This window comes from Haliotis rubra, unplaced genomic scaffold (genome assembly GCF_003918875.1).
Source record: "Haliotis rubra isolate DU_JTF1 unplaced genomic scaffold, ASM391887v1 Scf693, whole genome shotgun sequence".
In the NCBI taxonomy this organism is placed as follows: Eukaryota; Metazoa; Mollusca; class Gastropoda; order Lepetellida; family Haliotidae; genus Haliotis; species Haliotis rubra.
In genome coordinates, this window is record NW_025767405.1 from 319,632 (window position 1) to 347,087 (window position 27,456).

Consider the following 27,456-nt stretch of genomic DNA (forward strand, 5'->3'; position numbering starts at 1 on the left):
CAGCAGAAGAATAAATTCTTCTGCTGAACTTTAGGGTATCATTATATTATTCTAAAACGTACTGGTCATTACGTCATTCTGCACGTAACTGTCGAATCGAATGTCCATCATACTTCCGGTAGAGTCCTAGGTTAGATTATGACTTTAGGAAGCGATTGTACATCCTTAAACTATTTCTCAAGTATATAGAGATTACTTTTATTACCTTACTGTCAGAATACGATATGTGCGTAAGCCCTATAGTTGTTAGAATCGTCAAACAGGTTGTTTTATGGGTACCGCCATCTTTGTTTACGAATCTCTCGCATGGTCACGTGGTCACTGCAGCGGGTGCATTTCGATTGTGACGTCATTGTAATTAAGTATAAAAGGGAGACGCTACCGTAAAACTGCCTGCATTTTCCAGGAAGCATAAGCAGCTTTTCACCTAAATAGACCATTCTTAATGAGGCCTCATGAATATTCATATCTGTACCAAAACGAGGCTAAACGGGTCAAGGACACAATCGCATAATGGCGACAAATCTCAATGTATATTTCCTGGTTTCAAATTTCCCTTGAACGGTACATTACGAAACTGTCCAGCAGTTCAGGGAAATCGCAGAGTAATGGGAAAGGGCTACACAAATGTTTCTGTAGCATATCCACGGATTGAAGGGTGAATAATTACTGTACATCACGACACATCACGATAAGTCATATGACCTAGATATCTAGGTAACGTTTACCGTGTTGCGCAGCATTTATGAAGGGAAGCTACTCTAAAGTCACAATAGTGGAAATATTACCAAGGGAAGACGTTTACTTTATCAACATATGAACAAAGCAAAAGACTCAACGTATTTCCTGACCTGGATTCAAATCATCCACTTCCACATGGGAGTAGTGTTGTTAATTCTTGAGCTCGATAATCGAGATTATAAGTAATGTGTAGATCAAGATAGCTCTCCTCGAGTGGATCTGGACCAAACAAATTTGTTTGTATTATTCATGTGATGAAATTATTTGTTTGGTATTTTTTCTGTTTAAAATGTTTTGTCCTATCGACTCTGTTTTATAGATATAGGGTATTTATTCACGCATTTATTTTCAGTTGTACAGGACTAGTGGTGATGGCGATGTGCGCGTAGCTGCATGTTACAATCGCAGAGGAAAAACGAATCGCCACATCATCATGTAGAAACTATTGATTTCACTCAACATGAGTGGGACCAGAGACCATATCTATTATGGTCTCTGGTGGGACACACTGTGCAAGACAAAACTGGATGATTTTTTTCAAGTTTTTTCTTGACTGATTTGGAGGTGAATAATTAATTTACCTAAATGGACAAGTGGTACCTGCATGGGGAATATTTGAACCAATTTTCAATACTGTGTTACTATACCATAAAATTGATTTATTGTAGATCAGGTGTATTTATTCTGTTCCACTGTAACTGAAGACATTTTTAAGGAGAACATATTATAAGATTAACATAACAGGATTCACACTACAGCAAACAATTAACCCAAATAAATAACGAACACCTGGAGTACAGTTAATAAAAAATTATTTTGAAATGGTGTCTTAAAAGTCCAATAACAATAGACACATTCACAATAGCTTCCAACTGTAATACTGATGAATAACAATAACATTTTCAGAGGATGCAAATTGAAAATATATTGGGTGCAATGTTTATGTTGATAGAAGTATCCTTTTAGATTAGTCTGACATAAATGGCAACAATAACAGCTGGATCAATGCATAATTTATCATAGTCTTCTCCCCTTACACATTATCATAATCTCTTACCTATGAATGATGTTTTTTTCTGATTCCCAACTTACACTTTTCAAACAGGATGAAATACATTCTTTTTCATCAATTATTAATTAAACAGCAGCAAATGAGTTACATCTACAACTATGCCATTATGAAAGACCTTTCTATTATTCAGTTAAATCCATCAATGTGTATGTATTACAGCTGTCTCTTTTTTCATCCATCATTTACACAACACAAACGCACCAAACAATTTCATTTACATTCATGTCTGTCAATTTTTGTGCTGTTTGGGCAAGGTACTTCACAAAACCTGGGAAGATATTGAACAAATGAAAAAAGTTCCAGCTAATCAGTGCCAATGTTTGAAATGATGGAATACTGTAAAATGTTCAATCAATTTTTATCATCATACATGAATTTACAAACTCCAAACTTTCCGAGTTCAAGTTTTCTGTTCAATTTTTCTATTTTGTCAACCTTTTCCTTGAGTTGCCTCCCCTGTTCATGTAATGTTTGATGGAGTTGTTCTATGTAGGACTGGGGTCAGTGGCTGCTGTATCACTCTCTGCTTCACTGTAATATAAGCATTGTAAAGCATCAGTATTATCTCTTCGACCACACAAACAATAAATATATCTCTGGAATTACAAATATACATCAAGGAATAGAGGCTAACATCATTTCATATTTTAGACAGTATGGGCAATCAATATTTTTATATGTAAATATCATAGCATATAGGTCAAAGTTCAGTTGTATTAAATTCTTCAAAACCATGTCAGTTGGCAATATTAACTTAATACGATCTGACATTCTTACTGTATCTGAGATGGTGACTGTGGTAGATTCCTTATGGGAGGTTCCTGAGCTGGTGACATGCTCTCTGACTCTTAATAAGCAGCATCTGAAATGGATATTTGAACACTAAATATATTTCAGTTGGTGTTTTTTTTAACAGCATGTGTATGTCCTGCATATATTCATGTATATGTACTTGAAATGTTACTTTGATTTGCAGCCAATCTAATTTCACGGATACAGAATATTTGCAAATAAAATTCCCATGCCATCATGACAAGAGTGTCTGCACATGTCCATAAGCTTAATTTTTTTTTAATATATTGGACCGTTCATAATTTATGACTAAGGGGGTGATGATGATTTTAGGTGCGGTGTTTGCGGGGGTTGGGGTGTCTCCCAGTTTGTTTTGGGAGGCAGGGGGAGGGGTCAATTGTGTACATATGAACTAGGGGTGATCACTGATTTTGAACATGACAATGTGTGGGGGTGGGGTTTGAATGTGTCCGTGTGTGTGTGACATTCACATTGTACATGTGCCCCTGATATTAAAACCTTGCATAGTGAACAGTTTGTACATTACACGGCAGATCTAGACTATGCCATGTGCCGTAATTATTTTGTACTTACTATGAATCATTTTCCAGGATCTCTCCGTATTTTCGTCAACCACTGCCTTCTTCTGATCTTATTCTTGGAAATATGGTGAAAAGATACCATAAAATCCTTACGGGCATCACTCCAACGCAAAGGCACACAGCAGTAATCTTTCCTTTTCGAGGTCGCCATTTTCAAGGTTGGGTCAACCTATTTAAGCCTCGCTTTCGATTTGACCTCGAGGTCATGCATATTGGCTAAGAATGGTCGCAGGACACGATAACAAGTAAAGAGGTGAGGATGGCAGAACAGTCACCAGGACTTATAAGAATTAGTTTGGGGAATTTCTGATTAGGATTCAGTCAGTTGGTACTATGTAGGTAGTCACGATCGGGATGCACCGACTTTGAGTATTTTTTTTCCAAGTGTCTTTTTAAGTGTATATATGTAAATATGTTATAGTATTAATAAATTATTATTTAGGAAATAAAGTTCGCTCTACCCCAATACCGTCCTCGTGCTTTAATTATAATAGTTCAGGGCAAAACTATACTTTATTACAAAACACATTGGGGTAGAGCGAACTTTATATCTTTTCTAAGATGCTAAATTTAATACTTAGGATAATTACGATTAACTTAAGTCAGAAAACAACCGACGGTGTCGGTGACCTAAATTAAGAATCCTCGCACAGGGCTAACTGGCGCGCTGTTCTATTGATGTGTCTGCCCCCCTACGTTAAGACGAGCGTTACCAGAAAAAAACAAATGATAACAGTTTGATGACGGTTTACGTTCGGATTAAATATCTTCTCTGAATTATTTTAATTACATCTGTCAGTAACGTAAACCATATGGGGCAATATGAACGTCGCATTTCTACTACCAACGTAAGTTTAGATCAGTACATCCATGAAGCTGAGTAGTCAATATTGACATTCCACGATTGCATTGTGGGAATGTAAACATTGCAAACGTTACCGTGTCGCTGAAAACTTGTGAGTCGAATTGACACATTTTAACCGCCGTAAAACATAAACGTAATGTTTCCACTAGTGATGTTAGCTGTGTGAAGCAACTGCAAACCATTAAACGGGATGCAACGGAGTAGTTTACTGTAGGAGGCCGTACGAGGCGATGACAACTGACATGCATCGTGACGTCGCTTACATTGTGACGTAATGTAAAATAATTCGATTACGAGGGGGCACACTAGAATGGCGCAGTGACTGGAAAACGTCATTCAATTGTTACGTCATCAAAAAACTATACCTTTATTGTCTGATAATGTAATTTTTTTTCGATTGTTCTAACGGCTAGGCATCTTAGAATGTTGTTGAAATACATCTTGTACGTTTTTATACAAAGTTTCTAGTTGTTGTTCCAAAAGTTTTGGAGTTATGGAAAGTTTAAGTTTCGCGGGTTCAGAAACCAATGCTAAGTCTAGCCATTAGCAAACGTCAGCTAGCTAATTAATATGCAAGGGATATCGGGTCAGAGGTTAAAGGGCGGTCCTCCCACGGAACTGACCAATCAGGAGCAAGTACTTTGTAATGACACTATGGCTGACGTTTGCTATGAGCTAGACGCGAAGCATAGAAGTCTTAATTTCAAGCGAATTACAACGAACACAATAGTTTACATATCACAAGTTAATTATCTTAAAACGTATTCCCTACATTTATCACTATTCAGCAATATATATTCTTGGAGGAACAAGCGAACTCATTAGTATAATGCAAATTAGGGGGCGGAATTTAGACATGTTTTGTAAACAAACTCGCGCTACCAGGTTATCAATGGGACTATGTAGATTCTACACTTGTACTTTCACATGCACAAGAGTACATATTTTAGTGACTGAGCATCGAATAGCATACCCTCCCCTGTTTGGCGTTACACTATTCATAAAGCCTAAACAATAATTGTGAAACTAATAACTTCACCTTTTTAGTTCTTGTTATCTTAAAAGTCTAGAAAACCAGGACTAATGTTACTGGTGACTGCATTGAAGATATGATTTTGTCTAATGTTATCCTTTACAAAATGTAAAAGTTGCCGATCTCTTCCAACGTCACACCTGAAAGGTCTGTGACGTCGGGGTACGGTATATGTTTTAGGTTGGACTAAGGCCTAAACGTGTATCATTAATTATATTCTGTAATTAAAACTAGCGAAACGTGAATATACTCACTACATGAGCAGTCACGGTGTAGAAATATTTTTTGACGCTTGAGTGACTGCCATGTAAATAATCGATTCTGAACCAGGCAAACCAGTGACCGTACGGATGAGCAAGGGTCGATATACATCGTCGGGACATGATACACAATCAGTTCTATTCACCCAGAATGACTATACATCAGGTCCACGTTGTAGTCTCCCAACACGAGCTGAATTCGACGTTCTGGTGATTTCGACGATTGCATTGCACGCGCTATATCGGGGGAGTACGTGTGCGATCGGAGTGCACAAACAGTTTCACTGGTAGGGCGGGTGCCAAGTCGCTGTCGTGAGAAGTTTTATTGACAATGGAAATCGGGAAGTAAAGTTATATAAAAAGCAAACAAACATCAATATTATTTACCCGAGATCGTTAATACCACTTCAGATGCAAAATCAGTTCCCTTTATAACAAAAAAATAGCAAGCGAAAATTCAGTTAGATCAGTCGTCTGCTGGTGACAGGCAATATATAAATAGGAAGCCACGTGATCACATCACTTCCTCGCAGTGCGGAGCAAAAAGTATTGCTCAAAGTATTGAAACCCGATACAAAATACCCGGATGTTACGAGCGGCAGTGTTTCGCCGATACGATTTCATCAACGCTATATTTGTAGGGAACACTTAATATTTTTGTGTGAAATAGATGAATATATCCTTTATCACTCGAGGTTAGTAAAAACTTTAAATGATATTACAGATAAATAATACGTTTTTGTCTTACATCGTCGAAAACCCCTGACACAGGGATCCTCTCTTACCACATGCATCGACTTATTCACTGAAGAGCAAATATATCCCTGAATACCGGCCCAGCACAAACAATGATGTCTGTATTACAACAGAAGGGTTTATCTTTACCTGTGTGTTTAATGTTATTTCGTATCTTTGCGATACAGACATCAGTTGTTTTGTTATTAAAGTGCACAATATGACTCCTTATTCCGTATTTTAAGAAAACAAATTCACTATCAGTATCGATCATTTATACTGATAACAAACCGCACGCTACTGCCCAATCACGAATACGGTATTTTACACAAAACCAGAAGCGTTATTTACCGCAATCACGCTTTTAGTGTGAAAAATAATGAAATAGACTATACTTTTGACCGGAAATAGAAATCTTTGCGTCTCCCTTTTCTGGAGAGTTCCAGATAAGCAAATGCTCTCTTTTGATGAAATATTAAACTGTGAACCATCTGGCGATGCTGTAAAGGAGAGTTAATCTAACATATGATTTCTATTTTCTGTACAGTGCTCTTAATTTCCTCTTTATTTTAATGAGAATACAGAAGCTGTTCTTACAATCTGTTGGATTATTCCGCTACAAATCGAGCGATCCAGTTGTTAGGTTTCTGTCGGTGACAACAAGACGACAGCAGCAACACAGGTAGGTAGGTTGTTGGCAATTTTTCGGGGATAACCACACAGCTTTGTATATATTTGATAATTGGAAAGAAATGTGTATAAACCCTGTAATGAAGTGGCAGGTTGATTGGTCGATGCCGGAATTTACAGTCCAATCTATGATCACACCCGGCTTGCTGTTCTGATTGTGACTAATTAAGATAATCAACACATACACGGCTGTCACATGACATGATCGTCGTTACTTGGACACACAATAAACTAGTATTCACAGGTCGACGTTGAGCCCCTGGTGTGTAACTGTTAACCTAGTCCAGATATATTACGTTCTATCCATTAAGCAGGTGCAAATTTCTTGTCACACCCCTTTGAGAAGGAACTTATCATAACCAGGTCCTGATAACCAGGCTCTTAGAAATTGTAGACTAAAGGTTTAGTAACGCGAGAGCAAACGTTTGCATTAGTTTCTAATGCAGTTGCACTGTGTAAAGAAAAGATCACAGAACTAGTCTAAACCTTTTCAGATAATTCCTTGGAAATGATATCTTGTCCTGCTATCAGTTTTATACATTTCCAATTTGTTTTTGTTTTTGTTCATTGTTTAACACCTCATTCACCAATATTCCAGCTATATAGCAGCAGTCTGTAAATAATGGAATCTGGGCCAGACAATGCAGTGATCAACATCATGAGCATCGATCTACTCAATTTGGATACGATGACATGTGTCAACCAAGTAAAACGAACCTCCTGATCCCGTTACTTGTCTCTTACAACAAGCATGGGTTACTCAAGATCAGTTCTAACCCGGATCTTTACATCGTTGTGGTTAAGGGTTAAGTACGAGTCACTACATTTCCAAGAAAGAGATACAAGTATGGGTTGCTGAAGACCAAGTCTAACCCATATCTTCACGAGTAGCTGGTTGGTTTGTTGTTTAGCACTGCACTCAGCAATATTCCAGCTATATGGCTGTGGTCTGTAAATAATCGAATCGAGTCTGGGCAAGACAATCCACTGATCAACAGCATGAGCATCAATCTACACTGTTGGGATATGACTGACTGAGTTTAGTTTTACGCCCCTTTTAGCAATATTCCAGCAATATCACGGCGGGGGACACCAGAAATGTTGGGATATGATGACGTGCGGGTCTGACCACCTGATCCCATTATGACCAATTCAAACCCGACCTTCACGGGTTCTGCATGAGTGAGTTCTAATTCATAGCCAAACCAACAAATGGTTTAGAAATAGTCCACGTGGACAACCATCAGTGCATTTTCTCTTGTGCTCACCACAGTTTACTTGAATTTCATCGGCTGTACAGACAGGTACCTTCAATAAAATAATTTCCTTGACTTTGAATTTCTGGTTTATATATCTCTCTGGTGGTTCCTATGCCAATTGTCACAAGCATTGCTTGTTCTTTCTACTGAGAGACTGTCCATTTCAACTTTCATGCTGATCCTTAGTCATTATGAAAGCATCTCTTCAAAGTATCTCTGAATATGCATTTCACAAATAGTAACTGCAAGAACAGTTTGATTCTGATTCGTTTATTTAAAGTTCGGTGACTGCCTATAAGTGACACCCACTTCCACTGTTAGGAAAACTCAAGGTGTCAAAATGTCCGTCTTGTTTTGTAGTAGGCAGCGGTAACAATTATTTGTAATAATTGTATACCACATGGATAGGAATGAATTGTATCTATTTTTCCTTATCCCGATATGGCTGAAATATTGCCAATGTGACATTAAAACTTATTGAAGAATCACCAGAAGAGGATCATCATTACCTGTCATCATTACTAAGTGACACTGTATGTATGGTCCAGTTGACCATTAATTCTTCATTTTCTGTGCCTGTGGCAAGGCCCAAAGAGGTGCTATCTATTTAATAGATGACTACTATTGCTGTTTGGCTTGGTTGCAGTGTCTCTTGGTGAGCTGTGTTGAAACATCAGTGATCACTAAGATGATATTTGAAAATTGGAGGTAGAGCTTTAAATTGTACAATGATCATGTCGTGAAAGACCCGAATCCTTGTTATCCTATGGCATACAGACAGATGACATCCTTATCTTGTGAGGTTACTGATATTAGGGTTACACTCTGTGGTCATGTCGACAAAATGTCCGACTTCGTACCAAAGGATCTGTGGTGTGAATCCCAGCACAGGACTCAGAAAGTTTATAGCCGCTACACATTGAATGTCAGATTTTGTGTGGATCTGTTGATGATCTCAAACAGTCCAAATAGCTTGCCGGGTCTGATCACAGATTGGACTGTAAATTCCAGGCATCGACTAATCAACCTTAGGTTGTGTGGATGGTTGTATGTTGGGTTGTCTATTGGGTTTTGTTGGGTTGGGTGGTGGTGTTGTTCGTGGTGTTGTGTGTTGGACTATATAGTGGTTGTGTGGTGTATTGTACGGTGGGTTGTGTGTTGGACTATATAGTGGTTGTGTGGTGTATTGTACGGTGGGTTGTGTGTTGGACTATATAGTGGTTGTGTGGTGTATTGTACGGTGGGTTGTATGTTGGACTATATGGTGGGTGTGTGGTGTATTGTACGGTGGGTTGTGGGTTGGATTGTATAGTGGTTGTGTGGTGTATTGTATGGTGGGTTGTGTGGGGGATTGTATAGTCGTTGTGTGGTGGATTGTATGGTGGGTTGTGGGTTGGATTGTATAGTGGTTGTGTGGTGTATTGTACGGTGGGTTGTGTGTTGGATTGTATAGTGGTTGTGTGGTGTATTGTACGGTGGGTTGTGTGTTGGATTGTATAGTGGTTGTGTGGTGTATTGTACGGTGGGTTGTGTGGGGGATTGTATAGTGGTTGTGTGGTGGATTGTATGGTGGGTTGTGGGTTGGATTGTATAGTGGTTGTGTGGTGTATTGTACGGTGGGTTGTGTGTTGGACTATATAGTGGTTGTGTGGTGGATTGTACGATGGGTTGTGTGGGGATTGTATAGTGGTTGTGTGGTGGATTGTATGGTGGGTTGGATTGTGTGGTGGATTGTATGGTGGGTTGTGGGTTGGATTGTATAGTGGTTGTGTGGTGTATTGTATGGTGGGTTGTGTGGTTCCTTGACAGTGTCAGTATATCACAAGATGCAGAATTGTTCTAGTAAGGGCACTTCCATGTTTCAGGTTGAGGTCTCCAACCATCATGGCGACTGAGAACATCAAGCAGGTGTGGGAGAATGGCGACATCTTGAGGTCAGCTCAGGACAAGCGTCTGTATCGAGGCCTGGAACTCACTAATGGGATGAAGCTACTTCTGATCAGCGATACTGACACTGACAAATCAGCAGCTTCAATGAATGTCAACATAGGTTAGTGATGGATTTGATAACAATAAGGTTGAGCATGCCCTTCTTCTTTTTAAAATCTGGACCCGGGTTCAATTCCCCACATGGGTATAATGTGTGAAGCCCATTTCTGGTGTCCCCCAGTGATATTGCTGGAATATTGCTAAAAGCTGCGTAACGTAAAACTAAACTCAGTCAGTTTTAATATCTGGACATAATACCCCTTACTGATGAACCTTTACCAAGTTTCATTAATAAATATAAAACGATTTGAAACCTGATTATACATTTTGAATGTATGTGTGCAAAAATTGTAAAATAAATTAAAAATGTATAACTACCAATTGTACCTGTCTGTTTTAAGGATGTTACCGCAGAAACTAAACATAGGGATAACACAGGACATCCCCTTATGAGTCTTTACATTCTACCAGCCCTTGGGACAGCAATAAAAATGATACGATTACACAGAAAGATGTAACAGACTTTAAAGACACTCTCCTTCTATGGCTACTTGATATGTGTGGCGAATTTATTAATTATAGATGTAATTAATGAATATTTTTGTATAGCAATATGTGTGAATAATGTTATTTCAGTATTTGTAATGATGAAGTAATGGCATACTAGTATTTAGATTGTTCTGGAGCTGTCCTCTGTGTTGTGTACATTGTTCATCTATGGTGACAGAATGCTGATTTACTAACCAGTATTGTTTATGTTATCCTCTGTAGTGACATTATACTGATTTACTAACCAGTATTTTTTATGTTATCCTCTGTAGTGACATTATACTGATTTACTAACCAGTATTGTTTATGTTATACTCTGTAGTGACATTATACTGATTTACTAACCAGTATTGTTTATGTTATCCTCTGTAGTGACATTATACTGATTTACTAACCAGTATTGTTTATGTTATACTCTGTAGTGACATTATACTGATTTACTAACCAGTGTTGTTTATGTTATCCTCTGTAGTGACATTATACTGATTTACTAACCAGTATTGTTTGTTATCCTCTGTAGTGACATTATACTGATTTACTAACCAGTATTGTTTATGTTATCCTCTGTAGTGACATTATACTGATTTATTAACCAGTATTGTTTATGTTATACTCTGTAGTGACATTATACTGATTTACTAACCAGTATTGTTTGTTATCCTCTGTAGTGACATTATACTGATTTACTAACCAGTATTGTTTATGTTATCCTCTGTAGTGACATTATACTGATTTACTAACCAGTATTGTTTGTTATCCTCTGTAGTGACATTATACTGATTTACTAACCAGTATTGTTTATGTTATCCTCTGTAGTGACATTATACTGATTTACTAACCGGTATTGTTTATGTTATCCTCTGTAGTGACATTATACTGATTTACTAACCAGTATTGTTTTGTTATCCTCTGTAGTGACATTATACTGATTTACTAACCAGTATTGTTTATGTTATCCTCTGTAGTGACATTATACTGATTTACTAACCAGTATTGTTTTGTTATCCTCTGTAGTGACATTATACTGATTTACTAACCAGTATTGTTTATGTTATCCTCTGTAGTGACATAATTCTGATTTACTAACCAGTATTGTTTATGTTGTCCTCTGTAGTGACATAATACTGATTTACTAACCAGTATTGTTTATGGTATCCTCTTTAGTGACATAATGCTGATTTACTAACCAGTATTGTTTGTGGTCCTCTGTAGTGACATTATACTGATTTACTAACCAGTATTGTTTATGTTATCCTCTGTAGTGACATAATTCTGATTTACTAACCAGTATTGTTTATGTTATCCTCTGTAGTGACATTATACTGATTTACTAACCAGTATTGTTTATGGTATCCTCTTTAGTGACATAATGCTGATTTACTAACCAGTATTGTTTGTGGTACTGATTTACTAACCTATGTAGTAGTGACATTATACTGATTTACTAACCAGTATTGTTTATGTTATCCTCTGTAGTGACATAATACTGATTTACTAACCAGTATTGTTTGTGTTATCCTCTGTAGTGACATTATACTGATTTACTAACCAGTATTGTTTGTGGTCCTGTGTAGTGACAGTATACTGTGTTACTAACCAGTATTGTATATGTTGTCTAGGTCACATGAGTGACCCCACTGATCTGCCTGGTCTTGCCCACTTCTGTGAACACATGTTGTTCCTTGGCACAGAGAAGGTAAGTATGTATTCCCAGATAAACTTGTGTAGAGGATAAAGTTAAGCATTAGCAAAGGGAATGTGTAGTTGTATTACCTATAGATCAGAGGGTGCTTGGTTGGTGGAGCACAGTGGTGTAGTGGTTAGCATGCTGGCCTCTCACTCTAAAGGCCCGTGTTCGAATCCTGGTGGAGACACCAAAATTTGTGACCTGGGTCTCATACTGTGTTGTGTCCCTGGGCAAGGCACTTCGTCCGCATTGCACTCAGTCCACCCAGCTGTTTAAAATGGGTACCTGAGAAGCAGATGTACGAACTTATACGGTCGCGCGAAGCACATAGTAGCTGCTTTGAAAGTACAATTCCGTCAGGGTAATAATGCCACGCCAGAGAGCAGCATTGTGTTGGATTCTAGGTGCAAAAATAAGCATTATTATTATTTAACATTGGAAGTACTATTTAGAGATGCCACAGCTGTTAACACAGCTTTTTATTAAGGTAACCTCATCATGTTCACCTCAGATGTTTGTGTGTACCACAATAGTAGTCAAATGTTGTTAAATGGCTTTCACTGCGTAGGAATGATTAATAATAAATATAATATGTTTGCAGTCAAAAAGCATACTTGATATGCATGATATTTGAAGTAATGAATCTGTGGATTCAGAATTTGAAGACGGTGTTATCGACTTCAAAGAAATAGAAGATGGTTAACTTTCTGATCTTCAACAGTGTTTAATCTACCTCACAGAGAGGGATCAACTGAATTGCTTCAATTTCAAAGGGCACATCTAAACATATCCTAAGTGTCTTGTGGCACACTTGGAGGATACATTTCTACCCTTGTTATCAAGTCAGCTAAAAAATAATGGATTGTGTTCAGAGGTGTCATTTTCATTGTATTTAATCATACTTATCACTGCTTGATGAAGACAGTTTAATCATGCTAATTACTGCACGCTTGATGAATACATTGAAGAATTCAGACATCATTTGGGACTATTTACATCCTACTAGTTGTGTGCAGTCCTCGCAGGACTGTGATTGTCTCTCTATCATTAATATGGACTGATATAACTATTCTTGTTCCAAAACATATCTTTAGTTGAAATGAAAGAATTTATTCTTATTTTCTTTTTCTATTATTTCAGTATCCAGATGAAAATGAGTACAGTAAGGTAAGTTGTTTATGTATATCTCTATATGTTGATACACAGTATCTGAGATGTATGAAGCCCATTTCTGGTGTCTGATGTTGCTGGAATATTGCTAAAAGCTGCGTAAAACCAAACTCATTCAGTCAGTCAGTGTCTGAGTACTGATGTGAGTGTCACATCATGGTTGTGACGGACACCCTGCATCCCTGGTATGGAATCTGACAAACTCAGTCTGAATCTCTGCTCAAGAACAATGTGTGAAGCCCCTTCTTGACGTCTTGCCATGATATGGCTTGAATATTTATAAATAAACCATGCAATAATTAACATAGTAACTAAGTATGATGTTATGTTGTGGGTTGATTTGTTGAGTGAGTGAGTTTAGTTTTAAACTGCTTTTGTCAATGTTCCAGCAATATCATAAGAAATAGGCTTCAAACATTGTACCCATGTGGGGAATTAAACCCCGGTCTAAGGCGTGATGAGTGAATGCTTTAACTACAAGGCTACCCCACCACTCCTGATTTGTTGGGAATATGAAGGCTGATAAGTGTAGGCAGTGGGAAGTAGGGCTGTATGTTCACAGTAGGGCTGCAACCATTCCTCTAGGGGGCGATATCATACGTATCACAAATATTGGGTAGTGAATACGAATATTGGATAATGAATACAACAAATCAGCAGTTGATGTGTTATTCAATATATTCAGTGAAATAATAACAAGATACATAATTTGACAATGCTGTCAAATAAGATGCATAAGAGTTTTCATTATCATGCTGTCTTTTTAGGATATAGTCCATCTCATTTTGATAAATACCACCCAAATTCAGGTAAAAACACACCTTTTAAAAAATTCTTGAACATTTGATTCTAGTGATTGTGAGTGAGTGAGGGAGTATGGTTTTATGCCGCTTTTAGCAATATTCCAGCAACATCACAGCGGGGAACACCAGAAATGGGCTTCACACATTGTACCCATGTGGTAAATCAAATACGGGTCTTCGGCATGATGAGCGAACGCTTTAACCACTAGGCTACCCCACTGCCCTCTAGTGTTTGCATAACGAATTGAATTGATGAATGGGTTTGGTTTGATTCACCAAACACATGAGTGAATCACAACAGCCCTTGTTTACAGTTTTGTAGACTGTCGTCAGCTTGTACGGTGCCCTAACCACAGCTATATTGTTTTCAGTTTCTTAGTGAGCATGGGGGCAGCAGCAATGCATACACCTCCACCGAGAACACCAACTACTTCTTTGACATCACACCCGGGAATCTGGCCGGGGCTCTGGACAGGTGGGTAACACAAGACATTGACTGAAGACATCTGGCATTTCTCCTCAGTACAGAACCTCAGGCAGAGAGTTAGCTAGACATGCATGATGTCCAGAAAAGTGTACAGGGTATATGTTTTGAAAAAATGTTTCGGAGAAAACAAGTTTGTATGGAAAGTATAAGATCAAGAACCCCCTCACGCCTGTACCCACCCCTATCTCCACCTCCACCACCTCTTTCCTCCACCTACCGTATATTACCATAGATAAGCCAGTCTCATAGATAAGCTCCCTAACTTGACCCTTTTAATCAGTGTCAAAATGGTATATTTCGTATATAAGCAATGGGGGTCCTAATTGCGGCCAACTAACTGCCAAGACAAGTGGCAGTTACTGTCTAGGATGTAAAATGTATATCCCCCATCCCTATTAACACACACACCCCACACCCAAACACACACACACCCTACCCATGTCAACACACCTTTCCTCTAGCCAACCCCCAATCAATTCTACCCTACATCTACCCCCAATCCAATCTCCCATACCCCACCCCACCTCCACCAATCGTTTCCTCCATCCTGACAACCCACAATGACACAGCTCTCTCCCCTATCCCCTAGTTTTAAATCTCTGATCTCTCCACATTGCTCGCTGTTGATACCTGCTCATTTCACTGCAGGTTTGCCCAGTTCTTCTTGTGCCCACTGTTCACATCCTCGGCGACTGACAGGGAAGTCAATGCTGTCAACTCCGAGAATGACAAGAATCTCCAGAGTGACCAGTGGAGACTCATGCAGCTAGAGAAGTCCCTTGCTGACCCGTCACATGACTTCAGTAAATTTGGATCAGGTCAGTTTCCATGGCAACCAGTATGGTACTCCATATGATGTTTGTCTACTGCTCAGTATTAACCCAGTATGATGTCATTGACACAGATAGGTCTTTGAATGGCATTTAGAAGTGATAGACATAAGGAAGAGAGTTGTTATGAATGTCAACTTCTCTTTATTATTAATAACGTTTCGGAGTATATCCTAACACCTTCATCTTCACACAGTTTTTTTTGGGTGTTCAGTATACCTGATATCCTGATATCTTGGATAGAGGTTTGTAATATGATCTTTAGATCAAATGTGAAGATCCAGGTTGGAATAGGTCTTCAGAAACCCATGCTTGTCATAAGAAGCGACTGATGGGTCAGGCTTGCTGACTTGGTTGACATGCGTCATCGTATCTCAACTGTGTAGATCAGTGCTCATGCTGTTGATCACTTGATTTTCTGGTTCAGATTAGCATCTGTTTGTGTGCTGTCTGAAGTGAGTCACAAGACCTCGTAGCCTAAGCCTTTTGGAAGCTAGACCATTGTTACTGCAGTCTGAATGTTACTTCATTGCTGTTACCACTACCATTTTATTTCATACTACCATTGTAATTTGCGCTGCCTTTGACACTTTTGTATTGTAATGATCTTGCCAAAACTTGTATTGATTTGTGAACCTTGTTAATGTAATTATTTTGTGTACCGATCTCTGACAGATGAACTTATTGTTTCAATTTGGAAATCAACATAGATGGTATACACAAAACATAATAATTGTACATCTGGAGACAAGGGGACTCTCAACTTCGATGGAGTTTCAGTTTGTTATACCACCAAACTATCAGAACTGTGTACATGATAAATGTTTGGTCTTACAGGCAACAAGCAGACCCTGGATACGTTACCAAGGGAACGAGGACAGAACACAAGAGACGAACTGCTAAAGTTCCATTCCAAGTACTACTCAGCTAATGTCATGGGTCTCTGTGTGTTAGGGAAGGGTGAGTAACTGGAGACATTGTTGTCCTCTAAAAATCACCATATTCACATGCATCCAACTACTGAGAAATTTAAACAGTTGAGACCATGATAAGCAGTCGTCCTTTTTTAAATATGCTGAAATTGTTGATGACAGAGTATTATCGTATTTTGTCTTTGGAACAAACAGATTATGACCAATGATGATTAAATTCAAACTTTTCTGAAAAATAACTGACCAGTGCTAACAGATATTGTTCATACCCCTGAGGTTGTGTGTATTGAGTCAGGGGTTGTCCCTCTGTTGTTGTAATTGAATTTAGGATCTTTAATAGACGTGAATAGATTTTTCATTTGTCCACTAATGCCTTGTAAGTAAACCTCTAATAAAGTCTTGTTCACAACAAAAATAAAAGCTATTACAAGAAATGGAGATTGTGGGGTCCTGACCTCCGAGATTATGTCTTTGCCAGAGTCCCTGGATCAGTTGTCGGAGATGGTGGTGCCGCTATTTGCTGGTGTTGAGAACAAGTCTGTGTCCGTCCCAGAGTGGAATATTCACCCCTTTGGCCCTGACCAGCTTCAGGTCAGTGTCACCTTGTGACAGGTTCTTGTAAATAGTCCTGCTAATAGTGTTTTACAACTTCTACTTCATCTAGCCCTCACATGTCTATTCCACATCCCAGCAACATGTGCCCTTAAAGCAAGCCAACCTAACTGACTTTCATCTCATTATCAGTACCCTGTAACCCAAGCCCTCAATACACAAATCCCTACCCTCTATACCAAAGCACTCAATCCACACTTAACTAACCTACATCTCCCTATCCCTACCCTTTAACTGAAGTGCTTGATCCACACATCAGTAACCCATTTCATAATCCCTACCCTCTAAACCATGCCCTTGATCCACACCTAACCTACATCTCAGTATCCCTACCCTCTAACCAAAGTGCTCGATCCATACATCCTTTACCAGCATCTCACTATCCCTACCCTCTAACCCCATCCCTTTACCCCCACTCTCTTAACCCCATCCCACTTATTATCCCTTCAACTCTACCCCTATAACCTCCTATCATCCCATCCACTGTGACCCAGAGTATTGATACAGTCATCCCTCGCCATAACGGGGGGTCTTGGGGTCCATGGATGACCCCCCACATTATTAGACACCAGCGTTATAGTAACTATTACATAACACAGAACGAAGGCCAAGTAAAATCATGTTTTTTCATGGACATAACAAAACTGCTATTTCGTGTATTGTGCCCTGTCGAAACTATATCATATTGTTGGATGTGAAAAAAACCAAAACTTTATAAATGAAAATAGATGTATGTACAGGAACCTTGCAATCAAACATCACTAGACATGATAATTCAATTGTTGTTCCTGTTATGCTACCTGTTAATCAACTAAGCCGGAAATAGCAATCAGCTGTGCACAGATGTTTGGTCCAATGTACAGGTGGTTCAGTTAAAAACGATCCGATAACATAACATCAAAGAATTTGTATTCCATTATCAGAATAATTTATATCTTAAGCAGTTATTTTTACAGAGATATCATATATTGCTATCGTATAAGTATAATACATGTTTTCTACGAACATATTTGACATAATAATTAACATAGGCTAAGCACTTTGGGTTACCTGGCTGTATATATTTTGCGTAGGAGACATTTTGACAAGTCACCGCTGACTTCCCGCGGTACGTGCCACTTTGATTGTAAAAACAAAATGTTGGCAATCAATTGTCAAAAAAACCTTCAATGAGTCAATAACGAGGGTGTTGGGGTCCATGGATGACAAGGCTGTAATCTGTGCGTGATTGCTGAGAAAAATGTGAAATTGGTGCTATCGCTGTTAGCGCGAAAAACAGATCCTCAAGAGTGTGTTAAGCGGAAGTTGTATGAAACGGTTTCTTCGTTGTTACTGTAAACAGTTTTAATGAATGAAAATGGGATTGAATTTAATCAAATAAAATGTGTTTTCTGACATCATACGTTCTCGGATGGCAGTGTTTACCCACGCAATAACGTGGTGTGTTGCATCACAGCCAAAATTGTAAGTATTCGGCTGATGCCATGTGTTTATGATAAAGTGGTCTTTCATAAGTTATTACGATGTTTTGCTGTTTGTCTGATTATTATTGAGAAAATCCTGCATGTTTTAAGCATCTGAAAAACCATGGATCTGTACGATAAACACTGTTGATTGCAATCCGCACTGAATTTCACTAGTTTACAAAGTGTTTAAACAGAGCCCAACAGCGGATTTGTTGATGTGCTATTTTCGATGACGTGAAGATGTGTGATTGCTGGCCAACTTTTTTTATGGGACCTACCGATTACCCCGCGGTTTAACCGAATCCGCGGTATCGCGAAGAGCGTTATTGCAAGGGATGACTGTATGTAGCAGATGTTGTGGTGGTGGATAAAATCACCACGTTAAATCATTTGACAAACAGCTAGGTTTAATTTCTGGTGGCCTTGCAGTATATTACTGGAATATGACTCCAAGCAGAATGAATCCATACTCACTGATTTACTACAGCTGATGTAAATAAAGTAAGTTGTTTATACCAAGTGTTTCACCATGTTTTCAGAGGAACGTATGTGTTGTCCCTGTGAAGGATCTCCGCCAAATGAATGTGTCGTGGTCACTGCCAGATCTCCACCCATACTACACATCAAAGGTAAATATAATATATCCATACTACACATCAAAGGTAAATATAATACATCCATATTACATATCAAAGGTAAATATAATACATCCATACTACACATCAAAGGTAAATATAATATATCCATACTACACATCAAAGGTAAATATAATACATCCATTCTACACATCAAAGGTAAATATAATACATCCATATTACATATCAAAGGTAAATATAATATATCCATACTACACATCAAAGGTAAATATAATACATCCATATTACATATCAAAGGTAAATATAATACATCCATACTACACATCAAAGGTAAATATAATACTTGCATATTACATATCAAAGGTAAATATAATACATCCATATTACATATCAAAGGTAAATATAATACATCCATACTACACATCAAAGGTAAATATAATACATCCATACTACACATCAAAGGTAAATATAATACATCCATACTACACATCAAAGGTAAATATAATATATCCATACTACACATCAAAGGTAAATATAATACATCCATATTACATATCAAAGGTAAATATAATACATCCATACTACACATCAAAGGTAAATATAATACATCCATTCTACACATCAAAGGTAAACATAATACATCCATATTACACATCAAAGGTAAATATAATATATCCATACTACACATCAAAGGTAAATATAATACATCCATACTACACATCAAAGGTAATATAATACATCCATACTACACATCAAAGGTAAATATAATATATCCATACTACACATCAAAGGTAAATATAATATATCCATACTACACATCAAAGGTAAATATAATACATCCATACTACACATCAAAGGTAAATATAATATATCCATGCTACACATCAAAGGTAAATATAATATATCCATGCTACACATCAAAGGTAAATATAATATATCCATGCTACACATCAAAGGTAAATATAATACATCCATATAACACATCAAAGGTAAATATAATACATCCATACTACACATCAAAGGTAAATATTATACATCCATATTACACATCAAAGCTAAATATAATACATCCATACTACACATCAAAGGTACCAAGCAGGTTTCCAGTGTCTAGCAGGCTTCCAGTGCCTAGCAGGCTTCCATTGTCTAGCAGGCTTCCATTGTCTTGCAGACTTCCAGTGCCTAGCAGGCTTCCAGTGCCCAGCAGGCTTCCAGTGTCTAGCAGGCTTCCATTGTCTAGCAGGTTTCCAGTGTCTAGCAGGTTTCCAGTGTCTAGCAGGCTTCCATTGTCTAGCAGGTTTCCAGTGTCTAGCAGGCTTCCAGTGCCTAGCAGGCTTCCATTGTCTTGCAGGCTTCCAGTGCCTAGCAGGCTTCCATTGTCTTGCAGGCTTCCAGTGTCTAGCAGGCTTCCATTGTCTTGCAGGCTCCCAGTGCCTAGCAGGCTTCCAGTGCCCAGCAGGCTTCCAGTGCCCAGCAGGCTTCCATTGTCTAGCAGGCTTTCAGTGAATAGAAGGCTTCCAGTGCCTAGCAGGCTTCCATTGTCTTGCAGGCTTCCAGTGCCTTGCAGGCTTCAATTGTCTAGCAGGCTTTCTGTGCCTAGCAGGCTTCCAGTGCCTAGCAGGCTTCCATTTTCTAGCAGGCTTCCAGTGCCTTGCAGGCTTCTATTGTCTTGCAGGCTTCCAGTGCCCAGCAGGCTTCCATTGTCTTGCAGGCTTCCATTGTCTAGCAGGCTTCCAGTGCCTAGCAGGCTTCCATTGTTTTGCAGGCTTCAATTATCTAGCAGGCTTCCAGTGCCTAGCAGGCTTCCAGTGCCTAGCAGGCTTCCATTGTCTTGCAGGCTTCCATTGTCTTGCAGGCTTCCAGTGCCTAGCAGGCTTCCAGTGCCCAGCAGGCTTCAATTGTCTAGCAGGCTTCCAATGGTCATAATTTATATGTATTTGTGGTGTACATACCAGTCATGCATTGCTACTTGTGATCCAGAAAACTTTGAACTGTCCAGTAGGTGCTTACAACTCGAGAAAACAGAGCATAGCACAGCCAAGTGTATCTATTAGTGGGATACATCTCAGGTAGCTGTCTGAAAGTTGAAGAAGACTGCCCCAGCAGCTTCTGTTACTAAGGGTGTCATTTAACTGTATAAAACATGCGTTAGTGCAATCTGATAATGTGAAATGCTACATGTAATATATTTCTACATGCGACTACGTTATGTAACAAATTGCTACTCAATATCTCAGTACATGCTACATCACCATGCCCATTGTTGTGTGTCATCTGTCCTAGTATTTGGGGCTTGATGTCATTAATCTGGGGCTCTTCATGTTCACATGCACATGTACCTGTGACAATCTGCAGCAATATGATGGTGCATGGTGAATATCAACTATAGCTGATGTTTTGGTGAGTTAAAGATGTACTCTGTATCCTGCAGCCAGAACACTATCTGGGGCACCTGATTGGTCACGAGGGGCCGGGGAGTCTGCTGTCCGAACTCAAGGCAAGAGGTAGGACATTCCGGAAGCCAGACTTTCACTTTCAACTACTGCTTCAGTAATAATTTCTGACTGCACTCATCGAAATTGTTTCTGTGACAACAGATTTAGTCTAATTTTGAGTATTATGTCATCATGTTTCATCACTGGGTGGTTGTCAGTGTTTGAGTTTTGATACTGGATTCCACAACAGAACTATTGATTGGCATTTTAGAGATAGTAACAGTAAAGGCAAGATACTTTATGTGTTATTACTTCTTTATTGTATTATTGGTTAGTTGGGTTTTTAATGCCCCTTTCAGACAGTCCAGTGATCAATAGCATGAGCATCAATCTACGTGATTGGGATACGATGACATGTGTCAACCAAGTCAGTGAGCCTGACCCCCTGATCCCGTTAGTCACCCCTTACGACAAGCATGGGTTACTGAAGATCAATTCGCACCCCGATCTTCACGTGCCGGAGTATGTTCCATTGATTATATTCACTCATGCTTGACAACAGTATAAGAGTCTACCGGTATACCAAAATGTCGCATCATAATATAATAAAGAAGTCATTATCCATAAAGTATCTTGCCTTTATTGTTCCAAAGCAGAATATTCAGAAGAAGACTGACTATATGCCTTCCGCATCTAGTGTAAGTTATACTGAGAAGGAAACATATTTTTAACTTACCTTACCATAGGTCTTATGCATATTACCTCAAGCTCCGCTTTAAAGAGATCAGACAGTCGCTGATTCGCCATTCTATAGAACGCCACCCTCGTATCGACGAAAGTGTACAGGCAACGGAAGTGACGCGGATCTCCTCCCGCCAAGCAAGCCGTCCATCCAAAATCACTTTTACTCAAGCCGCCTTGCTTGTCAGACGCTTTTGTTTCGCTAAGTTTTCAGACACTTACTAATAGATTTCAGATATTAAAGTTATTGGTATGTATGTTTTTCTATCTTATGTCTCTTCTCTGTGGGTGAAGAACATAATTTACAAGTAACTTCACTTACCTGGCTACCTCGGTTTATGTTTTCACTCGGGCTTGGGGTGTGTCCCCATCGCCCGAAGTTTTTTTCCACGGCATGTTTGGGTGTTTTGATACCCCTAGGGTTCTTCCACCTCTGTTTCATGCTTGTTTTTTGTGTACCTTCTTTTTCTTGCCTAATTTGTGTGTTTTTCACGCTTTTTCGCTCAGTGTGGGGCAGCCATCTTGGTTGTTTACACGACTGTCCCAATTTACTTGGGCGCGCCCATTCTTGTGGGAGGGTGCTTCCATTTTTCGCCTGCAGGGGTTGTTTCTAGGTTTTTACGCTTCACATTTGTGTGTTACAGCTTTGGTGTGCATGACCCGCAGTTTTGTTGCATCTGCAAGGTGCAGAAGTCTGCCAAGGACCCACACCCCTGGTGCCCAGACTGTGCGACTGTTGCCTGTTCCATTGACGAAGCGCTGTCACTTTTGTACTCCGCTGTCCGTCGCGAGATTTCAAGGCCTACCTCAGCGCTTAAGAAGAAACGCTTTGTCACAACGGAAGAGGAAAATGTCTTCCCCTGTTTCTTCTGTGGACTCCTCGGTCTTCTCCCCTCAGACGCCGGTCGGACGCTTCTTCTCCTGTGATAGATCAGCCGCCCACCCCTGCGCCTCGCTTGCTGACGCTTCGAAGCTGCCGCCTGACGCTTTGTTGACCTATCCCACCCGGACGCTTTGTCGCGATCCGAGGTTCAGAAGTTGCTTCGACGCCTTTGCCGGCAGCTGCCGGAGCCCAAGCTAGCACCGCTCCAGCGCCGCTGCTCAGCTTTGTCCCTGGCGCCGACGCCTGTGGCACTTGATTCTCCAGTTGCTGACTTGTTGCTTCAACCAACGCCGATGCCTACGCCGACGCTTCATGCGGACGCCGGCGCTTATGCCGACGCCGACGACGCTGACATGCTGACGCCGACGCTTGTACCGACGCCAGCGCCAGCGCCTAACTCCCGACGCTTTGGCAGACTACCGTATCCCCAGGAAGGCTACAGTGTCTAGAGAGGAGAACCTACAACGCCAGTTAATGGAAGAGCGCTCCTCGACGCCAGGACGCCGAAGCGCTCCATCGTTCTCGACGATCTCGCTCCAGGTCTCCTCGGCAGCATCATCGGTCTAGGAGTCCTCGCCTTAGTTCGATACTTTCTTCGCCGCCGGTCTGACTCAAGGTCTCGCCTCCGTGACGCTCCAAGGATAGGAGAGGCGCCACGGTCACCGATGCGTGGTAGGCGATACCGCCGGTCCCGCTCAAGGTCACCTCCTGTTCGCCGCCCGACGCCCACGCTCCCCGACAGTTACTTTGAGTGCTGCTTCAGTTGTCATCGGTAAGCGCCCAACCGGCCTGCTGCTTCGGGTCAACGATTTATTGTTCTACCGCGGTCCTGGGAGGACACTGAGGAGCTTATTTTTCTCCCGATTATAATGAGGAAATGTTGCAAGAGGATGATGATGATGGGGCACCTACCTCCCTCTCTCTGCTGTGTTCGACTGGATTGCCGACAGACTGCCGGATTGTCCTTCTCCCTCTTCAGGTTCGGCCGAATCAAGGCTATTCGTCTTCTCCGAGTTACTCCTCCCGCCACCACCCGATGGTGGCCGATGCTGTGGCTTCTTTGGACGCTGATTTTGCTACTTTGTCTCTCAATACCACGATAAAGGCTCCTAAGTCACGCAAAGGGGATTACAAGATTCATAGTTTGGATTTTGCCGATGGAGGCGCTGCTCATGACGAAGTCCCTCAAGCGCTTATCGGCTTCCCCACAGGCATCCTACCGAGTGCAGGACTCCAAGATGTTGGCCATTGATGCAGAACCTGCCGGATGTTGAAGCCGGTATCAGCGTTGGCCTCGCAACTTCGGGCTGCTGCTTGGGATCTGACGGAAGACAACACGCCAAGGTTAGAACATCTTACCACCCTGTTTCAATGGCAGGGCAAGGTGTTGCATGATTTGCTGGCGCACTCCGGCGGCTCTGGCCATGACAACGGTTGTTCGGGCGGATGGGTTTCCTGGAGCCCTGTTCTTGGCAGGAAGAGTTTAAAAGGAAACTGTTAAGAGCCCCTTTGCGCCTCGCTTCCTCTTTAATGACGGCATTCGAGGTGTATAAGGAACACGCAGAGCTTACCAATACGGAGGTTTCTTTGTCTACGCTCAAGCTTTGAGTTCGGGCCTTCGTGGCAGATCATCTGCAAGGGTAGAGGGAAGCGCCCGTTACGCCCCGGAGAAGAGACTCGTCCCCGCGACGCCTCTGGCAGAGGACGTGGGCCGGCAGATCCAACCTGTTTTTCAGCGCCCAGCAGGATTGTCCCTGGACCCCTTCGACGCCCGGCAGGGGTAGGGGAGGCGCCTTACTTCGGGTCGCTGAAGTTGCGACACCAACACGACTGGGACCTCCGCCCCAGTCGTGCCGGTTCGCCCTACTCCAGTAGGCGGAGACTGGGGATCTTCTGGCCCAATTGGACAATCCTGGAAGACCCGTTTATCACCAACATTCTCAGGACCGGTTACAAGCTGCCAATCGCCGTGTCGCGCTTCTGACTTCAACGCCCAGTCACGTGTGTATGCTCCAGACCAACAGTTACTGCTAGCAGACAGCATCCACACTCTGTTACGCTAAACAAGCTATAGAGACAGTGCTAGACCCCGACAGTCCTCGGGTTCTACTCACCAATCTTCCTGGTTCCCAAGAAGGACTCAGGGGAACTACACGATGATTCACAACATGGCAGTTTTCAACCACCTTTATCTTTCGAACCGCCTCACTTCCGCATGGTGTCCCTGGAACAGCTACGAGCCAAGCTTGCGCCCAGGGTCTGGTTGGCCAGCCTCGACCTTCAGGATGCCTACCTGCATTTGCCCATTTACCACCGTCACAGAAAGTACCTGAGGTTCTTTTTCAACGGGTCCCACTACCAGTGGAAAGTGCATCCATTTGGAATTTCCACGGCCCCGTGGCTTTTTACTCGGATTACCTCGCCGATCACCCAGTTCCTCCATCTCAGGGGCATCGACTTCGACCCTTATATAGACGACTGTCTCATGAACCACCTCGACCCTCAGTTGCTTCGCAAACAGATGCACTTTGCCATTCATCTCTTGCAGCAACTGGGATGGATTATCAACATAGACAAATCCCACCTGGAGCTGTCCCAGGAACTGACGCTTATAGGAGGCCTCTTCCTGACACATTGCGACCTTGTCAGGATTCCGCTAGATCGCTGGAGAAAGATTGTCAGTTTAAGCCAACCGAGGTCTATCCCAGCCGCCGTGCTCAGGGAGTGGCAGTCCCTCTTAGGTCTCCTCACCTCAGCCCAGGACTTGACGCCAGAGGTCGCTTTGATGCTTCGGGCCGCTACAGCTTCCTGTTGCCTTACATCCAGGCGGACGACCTTCAGTTGAGGTTCCTTTGCCCCTGCATCTCCACGCTTACCTCCGTTGGTGGACTGTCGAGTCGAACGCCTGCGCAGGAGTCTCCTTGACAGAGTTTGTTCACGCATCACTTAACTGTTAAGTAGACGCGTCTCTTCAAGGTTGGGGTGCTCACCTCAACGACCAGACCACCTCGGGCTGTGGTCAGGCACCGAAGCTAGGATGGCACATCAACAACTTGGAGCTGCAAGCAGTCATTTTAGCGGTTCGACACTGGGTGCCTCTGTTGCGGAACACCAGGCTCCTGATAGCGTCGGACAATTCCACGGTGGTGTGGTTGATTCACAATCAGGGAACGACCAGGTCCAAACAGTTGTTGGAGCAGACGTTCCAGCTGGCCAGTCTCCTGGACGACAATGGCATCAGCGCCAGAGCCCGACACATCCCAGGGTGCAAGAACGTTTTGGCAGACGCTCTCTCAAGGCCGGGCAAACCGTCTCCAACAGAGTGGATGCTACATCCAGAAGCGTTCAAACTTCTTTGTCACAGTCAGGGCCGCCCTCTGATCGACCTGTTTGCGACTCGCTTCAACACACAGCTGCCGTTGTACGTGTCTCCGATTCCAGATCCAGCGGCATGGGCGGTCGACGCCATGTCCTTGTCGTGGGAGGGTCTGGACGTGTACGCCTTTCCACCACCAGTTCTGTTGCCAGCGGTAATAGCAAAGGTCAAGCGGACAGAGACGATTCGTCTGCTTTTGGTCGCGCCTTGGTGGCCAGCCAGAACCTGGTTCCCAGATCTGCGCCGTCTCGCCGAAAGAAGTCCGCAACAGTTACCAGACTGGCCTCACCTGCTCAGGCATCCCCACAGTCGATAGTGGCATCCCGATCCGACTCGAGTTCATCTGTGCGGTTGGATCATCTGCAAAAGGCGCTGAAGGCCAAGGGCTTCTCCACGGGTGTCGCCAAGGTTATTGCTCGTGCTCATCGAGTCTCCACAAGATCACTCTATGATGATAAGTGGGTTTCTTTTGAGAAGTTTTGTGCACAGAAGTCCAAGGACCCGTTGAAGGCTTCTCCTCAGTTTATAGCAGAGTTCCTTCTCTTTCTTCGGAAGTCCCGGCGTCTCAAGGGCAACACTATAGGAACTTATTTATCGGCTCTTAACTCCGCTCTGGCGGTCAAGCGCGACAAAAAGATTTCCAAGGTGCCAGAACTCATCGCCGCCCTCAAAGCGTTTAAGCTGGAGGACCAGAAGGCAAAGCTCCGATCCTCCCGCTTGGGACCTAAACGTCGTTTCTTCGCCATCTGAGAGGTCCCCTTATGAGCCCTTAGACACGGCTTCTTTGAGAACCTCTCCTGGAAGACAGCCTTTCGTGGCCCTGGCCACAGCAGCTAGGGTTAGTGAGATCC

General features: G+C 41.6%; 1 protein-coding gene across 1 annotated transcript in view; it reads left to right on the top strand.

Annotated features, from left to right (window-relative positions):
* The first annotated feature begins 6,088 nt into the window (after positions 1 to 6,088).
* LOC124258429 (insulin-degrading enzyme-like) overlaps positions 6,089 to 27,456 on the top strand; it is a 41,836-nt gene continuing 20,468 nt past the window's right edge. Inside the window, exons 1-18 of the mRNA XM_046692526.1 lie at positions 6,089 to 6,782; positions 9,915 to 10,099; positions 12,207 to 12,283; positions 13,415 to 13,441; positions 14,619 to 14,722; positions 15,383 to 15,552; positions 16,402 to 16,524; positions 16,975 to 17,087; positions 19,114 to 19,203; positions 21,602 to 21,674; positions 22,991 to 23,250; positions 23,409 to 23,650; positions 23,729 to 24,001; positions 24,487 to 24,573; positions 24,857 to 25,009; positions 25,678 to 25,970; positions 26,206 to 26,494; positions 26,671 to 27,301. Coding sequence (XP_046548482.1) covers positions 6,673 to 6,782; positions 9,915 to 10,099; positions 12,207 to 12,283; positions 13,415 to 13,441; positions 14,619 to 14,722; positions 15,383 to 15,552; positions 16,402 to 16,524; positions 16,975 to 17,087; positions 19,114 to 19,203; positions 21,602 to 21,674; positions 22,991 to 23,250; positions 23,409 to 23,650; positions 23,729 to 24,001; positions 24,487 to 24,573; positions 24,857 to 25,009; positions 25,678 to 25,970; positions 26,206 to 26,494; positions 26,671 to 27,301 — 3,300 coding nt within the window. The 5' untranslated portion in view covers positions 6,089 to 6,672. The remainder of the gene's footprint in view (positions 6,783 to 9,914; positions 10,100 to 12,206; positions 12,284 to 13,414; positions 13,442 to 14,618; positions 14,723 to 15,382; positions 15,553 to 16,401; positions 16,525 to 16,974; positions 17,088 to 19,113; positions 19,204 to 21,601; positions 21,675 to 22,990; positions 23,251 to 23,408; positions 23,651 to 23,728; positions 24,002 to 24,486; positions 24,574 to 24,856; positions 25,010 to 25,677; positions 25,971 to 26,205; positions 26,495 to 26,670; positions 27,302 to 27,456) is intronic.